At 48.9% G+C, this 11,530-nt stretch overlaps 1 protein-coding gene across 1 annotated transcript in view; it reads right to left on the bottom strand.

The window, feature by feature from the left end:
- Window positions 1–645: 645 nt before the first annotated feature.
- LOC102564233 (uncharacterized) overlaps window positions 646–11,530 on the bottom strand; it is a 30,214-nt gene continuing 19,329 nt past the window's right edge. The window contains exons 26-37 of the mRNA XM_019494531.2: window positions 10,804–10,889; window positions 9,830–9,956; window positions 9,326–9,516; window positions 9,118–9,208; window positions 8,178–8,319; window positions 7,280–7,464; window positions 5,677–5,832; window positions 5,245–5,378; window positions 4,642–4,772; window positions 4,397–4,491; window positions 2,775–3,909; window positions 646–1,953 (exon numbers count right to left, since the gene is read on the bottom strand). Coding sequence (XP_019350076.2) covers window positions 1,871–1,953; window positions 2,775–3,909; window positions 4,397–4,491; window positions 4,642–4,772; window positions 5,245–5,378; window positions 5,677–5,832; window positions 7,280–7,464; window positions 8,178–8,319; window positions 9,118–9,208; window positions 9,326–9,516; window positions 9,830–9,956; window positions 10,804–10,889 — 2,556 coding nt within the window. The 3' untranslated portion in view covers window positions 646–1,870. The remainder of the gene's footprint in view (window positions 1,954–2,774; window positions 3,910–4,396; window positions 4,492–4,641; window positions 4,773–5,244; window positions 5,379–5,676; window positions 5,833–7,279; window positions 7,465–8,177; window positions 8,320–9,117; window positions 9,209–9,325; window positions 9,517–9,829; window positions 9,957–10,803; window positions 10,890–11,530) is intronic.

Below are 11,530 nucleotides of genomic sequence, written 5' to 3'. Positions count from 1 at the left end.
GTCCGGATCAGACCAGCGAAACGTGTCTTGTCAAGGGGAAAGCTTGATTACAAAGACAACCTTTATGTTGGCTTAAAGCTCACTCTTCCTCTGATGAGCAAACAGAGGACGAAATCGTGAACTACTAAACATTAGCAAGCCCCTGTGGCTTTTCTCAGGCATCCTGAGACCTGGAGAGTGACCACAGAGGAGTTGTTTTGGAGCATGGTCCTTGGTGTCTCCAGGATTGGAGTGGGAAGAGGGAGGGGATGGCAGGGGTATGCTTTGGAAAGTCCACCAGGACGTCGTGTAGACATGTCCTCAAGAACTGTAGAGGGGCTAGAGTGGAAACCTCCACCTTGCAGAAAGTGGTCCTTGTCCCCAGCCCCAGACTTGTGACAGGAGCCAACTGGAAGATGCTCTCCTCTAAGCTGTCACAAAGCTCTGGTTGACCAGCAGAAAAGCATGTCGCCGTTCCCCACTGCCAGTTCTGTGCCGATTGAGGAAGGGGCGACGAGGGGCCGCTGGAGAAACTGTAAAGCAGGGAAATGGCTGAAACGGCGAGTTATTTTGAAGTGTAAGAGCGTGGATTTGCACCTGGCTGGAAGATGTGTATGGAAACAGCATGGGCACTTCCGAAGAGGTGCAACAAATGGAAACAAGAAAGGAGAGGAACTGTTGTATTTTATTCAAACAGACAGAAAGACAGAACTATATGCGCCCAGGAACATCTGGGGAAAATAAAAATACTTTGTTCGTTATGTAGCTTTAACGTGATAACCCACATACCCTGTTTTCCGTAAATGGCTTTGGCATGGCTGGAACAAATCCCAATCTAGAGACCTCTCCTACATCCAAAGTAAAGCAGGGTGAAGGCAGCGACCAGATTTCTAGAGGAACCTACTGCCAGCTACGCTACATGACTCAAGAAGAGCGGACCAAACTAATCCTCCAACAGTGATCGATACCTTTAAACCCTGGCAGTGAAACCAAATTCAGCGGAGATGAATCCCCTGGGGCTGGTAACGAGTACGGTACTACTCGATGGGCCTGTGCGGGGCAGAATTGGGTCTACTGTCACCGCCAAATCAAACGATGGTACTACTAATGGCTCGTCATCATTTGTTGATCATATAGAGGTGCCGGGTGTTTTCAGGTCTCACAGTCTGAAAGTATGTTGGAACTGAATCTGCATTGTGAATAAGGGTCCATTATCTGTAGCATGGCACTGGTCTCCAGGCAATAAAAGACTCTAGAAAGTGAAGGTATCCTGTTGGTTGTAATGGGGGCATTAGACCTCAGTCATGCAGCCATTTCAACAGCTTCGCCTGCCAATTGTACTACTTTTTTGGTCATCAGGGGCACCTTGGTGGGTCTCCACAGCTGTTTGGAGGCCCCGTTGGTTTGCACGCCCTCATCATAGTAGGTATGGAGGCGCCTAACCCCATGGATCATCTGTATTTTGCTGCACTGAATGGATGCACGGGCAGATGCTGCTCCTTAGGGAGGATTTAGTTCAGGCCTGCTGCTGAGAGAAAGCTGTTTGAATCCAACGGAGGGACGGGGAGAATACCCCTGAAGTATGTGCATCCGGAGTAGTTTGCAGCTGCCGCTCCAGGTCCTTGTGTACAGCTCTGTCCTTTGTATGAGAAACTTATTCTAAAAGTCTGAGCACCAGTAGTGACATCTTAATATCTAATTGTCTCACCAGGATCATTGCACTGCCTCTGGGGAACGTGGTCCTGGCGGCTTCATGTAGCTCCCACGTGTGCTGCAAAGTGGGGTCTCTGCCACCTGGGAGGGAATACGATGCCTGCATCTCAGCTCTTTGGGGGGGCCAGTGAAAAATGAAAGGAGGAATACCATAAAGGCCATGTTTGTGCTGGTGGCATTAGAGAAATCTTCTCAGCAAGAAGATCCCAATGGTCAGGGACAGCATGTGCAGCTGACTGAAAGACAGGTTCGCTCCTGATGCTGGAAGGAAAGAATACAAAGCAGAAAGGCTTGGGTTATCCATGTGGTCAATGTGGCAGCACGTGAACTCCCAAATGGGCCGTTAGGGCAATAGTGTGGTCATGGGGCTCAGACATTTCTGAAGACACATAGGGAAACTGTGGCCTATGGTCCATATTCTTGCCTGTTCATCCACAGCACTGCCCACCCAGTTACAGTCCATCTACGACCTATACTGAACTGAGAGATGGAGTCTCTTCTTGCATATACTTGAGGAAAAGAGAACCAAATCCATGAATTTAATGCAGCATCTAAGACTGAGAGAGGAGGTGCCCCCTTATATTAAAGGACAATAGAGCATTTTATGGCCTTTAAGGAGGCTGTTCAAATGCAGGCAGGTGAAGTATGCTGCATTTGAACAGCATCCTTCAAATGCAAGCAGGTATGCTTCACCTGCCTGCACCTGAACTGCATCCTTCAAGGCCATAAAATGCTCATTGTCCTGCAAAAGTCACAGCACTTTCCATTTCAGTTCTCTGGTCTTCATCCCACCCACCCTGAATATCTACCCGTGTACACTTACTAATACCATCTGAGACTGCTCCATGGCCAGTATGGAAGGTGTTTGGTAGGTGTTGATTGAGGGCACAATTAAAACCCAACAAAATTATACCTGGCACTGGTTTATCACCTGGTATCACCCGTAACAGGCTCCTTTCCTAATAACAGGATGTCCATCCTGCTTCTGGCCATCAAGAGGCTCAAAAGACTAGTGCTCATCCATGAATATATTATCCCCAGGGCTGTTCTTAAGAAGTTTAGTGCCTTTTACAGATACGTACTGGTTACTGGTTTAAGATTGATGAATCCCACGGGTGTTGGTTTTGTTGGCTGCGTTGTCTTGGTTGATGTTGTCTTATTGGGCCTTGGGGTGGTGACTGTGGTTGTGGCAGATGTCGTGGCAGTTGTTGGGGGGTGGGCAGTGTTTCTAGGGGTGGTGGGACTGGCCACTGTTGAGGTAATGGTTGGCTTGACAGTCAACGGTGTAGTGCTAGTAGTGAATGTGAAGATAATGGGAGGTGGAGCGGTGGCATTTGAGGTGGCTGTGGGGGAAGTGGGCATGATGGGTGACGGGTGATGGGTAGATGTGTTGTGGGTGATGGCAGTAGTATCAACAGGAGCTGCGGTGGTAGTGTTAGAAGTGATGTTAGCAATATGGGGACCAGGAGTGGTGGTGTCGGGGGTCAAGGTGGTGACATTAGAGGCAACGGCACTTGGGGTGGTGGCGTTGGGGGTGTTCACAGCAGTTGCGGTAACAGAGGTGGTGTTAGAGGCAGTGACCGTTTCACTGATGACCCGATTTGGAGTGGTGATGTTGGTAGCGTGGCCAATAATAGCAGTCGTGGTGGGGTCGCGGGTGTTGGCAGTTGGGTCGGTAATAGCAGGTGGGGTGGTGGTGTTGATGGCGTGGTGCATAATAGCTGTTGGCGTGGGGGTGTTGGCTGTTTGGTTGATAACAGCAGCTGGTGTGGTTGTCTTGGGGGTGTTGGCAGTTTGGTTGATCATGGCAGTTGTGGTGTTGGTGTCGGGGATGGTGGTAGTAGCTGGGGTGGTGCTGGGGGCGGTAAGAGTTTGGTTGATAGCAGGTGGGGGGGTGGTGGCATTATGGATAAAGGCCGTGGGGTTGATGACTGCTCTTGAGACACTGGTGCTGGGGGTGGTAGCGGCTGGGGGGGTGGTATTGGAGGAGGTAGCTGGGGGGGTAGTGGTGTCATTAGGGATTACAATACTAGTGATGCTCGTTGCTGTTGAGATTGGATCTGGCATCCCGCCCTGCAGACCGATTCCCAGGATCCTGTCCAGTTCTGACTGGTACTGAGTCTTGGTCCAGTTGGCCACGGCTGGATGATTTTCAGCTTGCTTTAGCGAGGGAAGGTTTACACCCAGCAAATTCTTCACGTCCTGGACGCTGAGTTTCTGCAACACAGTCATGACATTGCTGTTCACCTTCCCCATCAGCTGATGCTACCAGAGGCTTATCTTCCTAATGCGATTACTGACAGGGGAATAACTTCCTTTAAAAAAAACTCTATTAAAAATATGGAATCGCAAATCCTGCCCAACCAATTCTGACCCATTAGTGACCCCGAAACTACTGCATGCTAGCCTACTTGTTCAGCCTTTTCCCAATGAATTTTGCCTACCCTGTCTACTCAGTTCGCAGCTTCCACGGGACAGAAAACTGGCAAAGTATTTTGCTTGCGGCTAAGATGCAATAGTCATAAAAACAAATAATAATACAAATGATCCCTCATTGCTAATCCCTTGCTCCATCTGCTCTTCTGCAGTCTCCTGTGGATGGACTCGCCACTGATATTAAGGTGTGTCTGCTACCTCTTGTAGCAATCGTTCTGGAGCGCCTAATGCTGCTGATTAGAAGAGTCCAACCTATTTGGTAACGTACCTGCAGCTCATCAGGATTTAAGGCAGTAAATGTGTTGATATCCATGGCAACGTCAGATTTGGCCAGGTCTTCCAGGTCCTTCACTGGAGCCCCACCTTCATAAAAATAAATGTAAAAATGCAACCTCCTTTTCAAAGCAGCAAACACCAGCTTTTGCCGTAGGAGGGTCACCAAGTGCCGGCACTGCATGCAGTACTGCATCCGCCACACTGGAGCCCAAGAAGGGCAAAGGTTTAAATACCTACCTAGATAGGGTTGGATTAAAGGATAATAAGCACTGGTTCCTTTCTGGCTAGCAAATGCATCACGGGCTTTGGCATAGAGCTGGTCTTTCTTGGCTTGTGAACAGGAAGAAATGTCTAATTTTCCAGCACTCCTAGAGGAACAGCAAGCAATTAGAAATCCACAGGGACACAAAAGCCCAATCTTGGGAAGACTGAATTGAATGCTCCCAAGCTCCACTGCTAAATGAATGGGGGATTCACATCCTAGCCCTAAATGTTTCAAGCCAAGTGGCCCCATGCATCCTAGGATATTATCCGCGGGCTTCTCCCGGCGTGGCTGAGCCTGATCTCCACAAAGCAACGATTCTGCGCAGCTTTAAATTGCATTAGCTTCTCCTGCTGCCTCCTCACGCTACAAGCATGCATTTAATTGCTTCCCCAAGGTCGCTTCAGAGCGGCTGTTTTCCAGGAAGCTCGCTCCCCTAAAATAACTTGAAATATTTCTCCCCTGTGGCACTGCTTCCACTTCCAGGAGGGGTGCAGTGCGCGGAGACCTGCCTAGCACTGCTCTAACCATTGACTCATGACATATAAGCACCCCTTCCCTTTGTAAAGGCAGTTTACCTAATTGCTTCTGGGCTTATTGTTTTAATCTGCTCATCAGACAGGTTGCACAGCACTTCGCCCTCGGTATGCTGGAGCAAGGGTCCCGTTAAGTTGCCACCCAGGTCCATGTATCTGGCGACCAGTTGTTTGACCTAGGAAGCAGAATGAAAGGCAGTGAATGTATTTAGGGGCAGTAAAAAGAGACTCTCGTGTTGTTCGATGTTTGGGCTGTGCTCATCGTGGGGAGAGGGGATCCAAATTGCTGTAGGGCGGAGGCTAGCAGAAAATCTCCAGGTGAGAGATCTCACCTCTGCTGGCACAGAATACCCCACCCTGTAATGGCCTTCCATAATTTAGCCCTGCTCACTCCCCTCATCTCTACTGGTCACGGGTCACAAGGTATTGACCTACTGCCACTATCCCTTCGTTAGCTCCCACCAGCACAATTACCTCGGCTACCCCCCAGCTCCCGGCCTCTGGGTCCAGCAGGGCCATGAGGGTTTCACTGGACGTCACTGTCCACTTGCTGATCTCGCTCGCGGTGTAGCGGCGTGATAACAAGCCGAAGAGTTTTAGCTGGTCCTCCGGGATCCCATCGGGGTAAATCTGAAAGGGCCAGACTGAGTCATTAGTGACAGAGGAATCAATGAATGGGCTTAACAGCTGGATTCACGATAGACGGGGATATCAAGAGCAATAACGAGGAGCACAAAGTTAATTCCAGCTGCAGGGGACTCAATGAATGGGCTTAACAGCTGGATTCGCGATAGACGGGGATATCAAAAGCAATAGTCAGGAGCACGAGGTTAATTCCAGCTGCAGGGGAATCAATGAATGGGCTTAACAGCTGGATTCCCACTAGACAGGGATATCAAAAGCAATAGCGAGGAGCACGAGGTTAATTCCAGCTGCAGGGGAATCAATGAATGGGCTTAACAGCTGGTTTCGCGATAGACGGGGATATCAAGAGCAATAACGAGGAGCACGAGGTTAATTCCAGCTGCAGCAAAGTGGTGATTGCTTGTCTCCTATCACAGGATACAATACCGTTTGGCTTTGACCCCCTTTTTATAATCACTGCTGCCCTGCTGCCTCCCCCATGTTGCTTGTTCCTCTGCCGTATCACTGACTTGGCTTTTCATGTCAAGCTTTTGTATGAGAGCATCTCTCGTCCACCTCTAGTCATGGTGCATCCCACATGCTGAACGCAGGCGTGGGAGACGGATCTTTACCCATTCAAACCATCCCAATCCAAACTCAGATGCTCTGCTCTCAAATGGGCTCTGCGTCTCCTCCCTGATGGTTTTTGGGATAGCTCAAACTGTGTGACAGTGCGAGTGCTTTGGGTGCGGGATGAGCGAATCTCGTTATTTTCTTTGCAGCAAAGACTTGCCCCTCAGGGAGCAGGCCCGAGAAGTAAGTGTGCCTATGCACAGGATGGTTTGAGCTGCTCCTCCAGCTCTCCCAGCCACCACCCGACCTTAGCCGCAGCATTTCACGATGCAGAAAGGAGTATCGCATTGCAAGGCAACCCTACTGCCTCTCTTGCTGCATGCACTGGGTTGCCGACCCTCCAGGAATTAGATCTAAATCTCCAGGAGACTGCTGAGAGTCACCCGGGAGATAAATGATAGGGCATTCATTAAAATAATATTAAATGTTGCTTCCCATTTATACAGTAGCCCAGTGGGTTTTGAAAATGTCGTAGCAATGTGCATAACTATATGTGCATATATGAGAGCATCTCTTGTCTACCTCTAGTCACGGGGCATCCAACATGCTGAACGCAGGTGTGGGAGCACACGTGCATATACGTGTGCATGACCGTAACCAATATGTGCAAGCACACGAGCATCATGTGTCGCGGGCATGTTGGTGTTTCGGATACCTCCCAGATGAGATTCAAACAGAGCTGGCAACCCTATGCAGAGCTGAGGTCAGAAACCCTTCCCTGCAACACGTGTTCACGCACAGACGTGGGACTGAGAAGGACCCAGGCCATCTTGGCCCTCAGCAGCACAGCACCGTTTTATCCCATGATGTCTATCATTACCTCGCCAAATTTCCGCTTTAGGACATCGAGCTGCTCCTCGGTGAGGGGCTGCTCCAGCAAAGGGACCAGGTTGTCTTTCAAAACCTCGTTACTCAAGCACGCATCAAACTGCTCGGTAGAGGTGTAAGACAGCAGGAACAGGGGGTCAAGGATGGTTTCGGCAGTGATGGCTTCAGACATGCATGCTGTTCGCAAAGCATAATGGGCAGAAAGGGTCCGTTAGCAAACACGCTCGTCTTCCTTCCTCCCTCCCGTCACTACGGTACCTTATAGGGAGAACTCAGGAGATTTATTTGGGGGTCACAGCCATTCCAGAAAGTTTTTGCAAACAATTTTTGATAAAAGTGGATTGTGAATGACCTCCTGGCTACCAAATCCTAGTTCTTAAAAATGGTCCAGGCACTCTGATTAGTAGGCGTTGTAATTATATCAGTAGGATCCTATTATGTTTCAATGAAACACTAATGGCTTCTCTGGTTAAATTTAAGGAGATTTTTTTCTGTAGGGGAGAAATTGTTACCAGCCCATCCCACAGATGACCGGCTAGAAACTACAGCATTTCCCTCTCAGGGTCTCCTGCCACTACCGGCTTTTTTTGCAGTGAGAAATAAGGACTTTACTTCTTTCCCACCATTGCCTTGGTGCTGCACTTCCTGAGGCTAAATGGCCACCTCGAGGGCTTCTGCTCCTTTCCAGCCCTGTTGGAAATGGGGAGCCCTATTCCCCAGTTCCCTACATATCTGCACCGCAGGTTTGCTGGCCCTAGAAGATCAGAGAGCTCTGGGAACGGGGCGCAGGCTCCTAAGCCATATCGATGCTTTTGAACCTGTTGTCCCACTGCCTTTGAATGATTATTTTAATTGATCCAAACCAGTGATCCACCCAGCGCCCCACGTACCTTGCGGGGCACGTTTAGGTCTGCGAGATGAAGACGACATAACTCCAAGAGATTTCAAGAGGAGCACGGCTTTTTTTTTCTGAGACGCACTTTGGCTTTGGTACCCAGCGACCACGCTCTTGAAGAAGGCCCTTCTCACGTCCTGAGGGAGAAGGAGGTTGCGGGAAGCTTAGAGCGAAACAGGAAATAACCCTGAGGCCTCAGCAAAATCATTTAAGTGATGGGAAAATTAAAGCACCAACTTCAGCTGGCTTGGGATCGCGTGCAGGCGGAGAGGCAAACAGGAGAGGGTGGTGATGCTAAGATGGGGCTGAAGGAAGAGAGGATCCTGGTGCTGAGTTGAATGAAGGGAGCAGGGATAGGAGGAGAGAAAGACAAAGGATCTGCTGTGCACAACAGGATTTTCCAGCAGGCAGCTCTATAATAACACACACTTTTATATGCATAGATATATGCATATGCATAGATATCTATATATAGAGATAAATATATCTCTATATATGCATATACATATGCATATATATCTATATCTATATAGATATATATATATATCTCTGTATATGCATATACATATGCATATATAGTTTATATATATCTATATATGCATATACATATGCATATGCATATATATATATATGTATCTCCATATAGATATAGATGTAGATATATATGCATATGCATGCATACATGTATGCATATGCATATATAGCTCTATATGCATATGCATGTGTACATATATGCATATGCATGTGTACATATATGCATACGCATGTGTACATATATGCATATGTATATGCATAAATCTATATGCATATATGCAATATATATGTGTGTGTGTGTGTATTCAAATTATATATAATATTCAACCCAGAAGCATGTCCCAGCTGCCCAAGAGGGTGGACTGAGCCCACCCAGGGCTCCTTGTGGGGGGATAACCTACCACGTTCACTGAGCTCCACGTGGTCTGGTTCACATACACAGCAAGTGGCCCAAGTTTCTGCAAACTTGCTAAATCCCAGGACGAAGGATCCCTGCACCAGATGGGGGAAAGCAAAGTTGAGTGCCTTCATGGAAGACCCCAGGCAAGAAGATCCCACCGCATCGGGGCTGCTCTCAGCCTCCATGACAGCCAGAGGAGCTGTGCCTACCCGTACTGGCTCTCCCCGCTGCCGAGGAGGACGTTGAGGGCAGTCTGTTGGGCTTCTGTCAGAGCTGCACAGAGCTTTAAATTCTCCACGATTCGAGGGTGGGAGTCTGCGATGGCTGCGGCGTCCATGTCGCACACCAAAGCACCCAGCCTGCCGAGCTGCTCCTTGTTGAGGGTGGTGTTCTCTACTTCCTGGGGGATTGGACCGTGCAGTAGGGGTTTAGGAGCCTGATAGAAACCACCCCAAGAGCAAGGGGCAGAGGGGCACCTCAAGCCATTTTGCAGATGGGTTTTGGAGTTGGTTATTCAGCTCCTTTCCTGAGTTCACCCGGCCAACAGGGTGGAGGGGATCATTTATGACGGTGCTAATACCTGGCCCATAATGCTCATGAAGAATATTTGGAAGGGGACGGCAGTGAAGTACGCTGAATCTGCTCTGGGAGATGGATGGAGTGGTGCAGCTAGGGCACGGAGAGGATGCACTGTAAAAGCAAACGCGGCTTACCAGGCAGGCTAGGGCATTGGTCAGGAGCTGGGTCCTTTGGGCAGATCCACGTGGCAGCAGGTTGAGGTTTCCTTGGGAAGCCAGGCTGTAAAAGACTTTGCAGGTGTCGTTGTGCACTTCAGTGAAGCTGTAACGAAGGGGAAATGCTGTCACTGGGAGGAAAGCAGTGAGGCGTGTGACTGCTGTTGCCTGCAAAAGACCCCGTTAGGTCCGACTGCAACGCTCCTCAGTGAGTATGAACTGAGCGTAGCCTTTATTCATGCTCTCAGACTGGCCGACAGCTGGGGGAGTGAAGGGTTAGATGCAAGCCCTTCTTTTGCATGGTAAAGACGGTGTTCGTACCTTTATCCTTGCACATTTTTGTCAGTTTGGGAGATCTTGGCCGTCAGAGATGTTACCAGGGATCACTACACGGAAGTGGCTCTCGATGCAAATCCTAAGTGCATTTCTATTTGACTCTTTCTATACATTAGAAATGCTTACGTCAAGCCTGGATCACTGCCTGCGTGTGGTCAATCATGTTTGGCACCCTGCACCTTGCAAACTGCTGACTATTAATGAATTGCTTTAATTACAACATTCCTACATATTGTCCCAGTGCTCGGTTGGACCGTACTACCTGCTTTTCTCATCTACGGTGGCAGGTTGCACTAATTCTGCCCATCCCACGATATCCTAGCCCAGCTGATCAACTCTGATGCTTTCTGCAGACCTTTTGACATGCAGATTTCAACTCTTGTTGCTTTTGCCCTGTCTCATTTTCCACCGGGCTCATTAAGGAAAATTAGCCTCTAAAACTAACCAAGCTCTACAACAAGTGGCCTGTGCTGTAAAAACCAAGCCCTGCTCACTGTTGGGTGTCACTGGACATCAATAAGAGCTCTTTTCATGAGCAAATACTACTGAATCGGGTCTTAAGAAGCTTGCTAACATGATTAAGCCCCAAAGCAAATGCACTCACTTGAGATACTCACTTAAAGAAAAGCAGCAGGTCTCGCGGGTAGTGGGTGAAGTTGGCCGTCAGGTTGTGTGCAGCCAGTATTTTGGCTAGGCAAGACAACTGATGGAAAAAGTACATGTGGTGTGAGGTCAATATTACCCCGTGTGATATTTCGCTGGATAAATGAGACCATTGCTTGGCCATCAGATCCAGAAAAAAAACTAAATTCCCTTTTCAGAGTCTAGCTGAATAAATATTGGGGATTTTTTTCCTAGGTGATTCATACACCCTGCAGCTCCACAGCCACACACATCGCTCAGATTTGGCATTCAACACTCTGCCTTTTTCCACCTTATTTCTACCCTGGTGTTACTGGGCAGAACCCAGTTTAATTCGGACTGGGTAAAGAGGGTGCTCTGCTGCCCTGTCTTGCCATTGAAGTGTGTGTGGGCCTGCTCAACAAATGCACCCCTCAGGAAAGGGGGTGAAATGCTGATGCTGCCAGGGGGTTCAGTGGGGCCCTGGCTTGTTGGCTGACATGACAAAAATCATAGAAAATTAGGGTTGGAAGGGACCTCAGCAGGTCTCTAGTCCAACCCCCAGGTCATCTAGTCTAACCCCATCAGAGTCAGCAAAGGGACAGGGTTGGAGGCTGTCCTCAGAGGACCAGCTACGGGGTTTGTGCCAACTGGGGTTGAAAATCCCATCTCCTGGGAATGGGATACTGCCCCGTTGCAACCAGGCGCACTGTGGGAGCTCTG

This window comes from Alligator mississippiensis, chromosome 13 (genome assembly GCF_030867095.1).
Source record: "Alligator mississippiensis isolate rAllMis1 chromosome 13, rAllMis1, whole genome shotgun sequence".
NCBI lineage: Eukaryota > Metazoa > Chordata > Crocodylia > Alligatoridae > Alligator > Alligator mississippiensis.
Note: the sequence above shows the minus strand (reverse complement) of the source record. Positions and strands in the feature narration are given on the sequence as shown.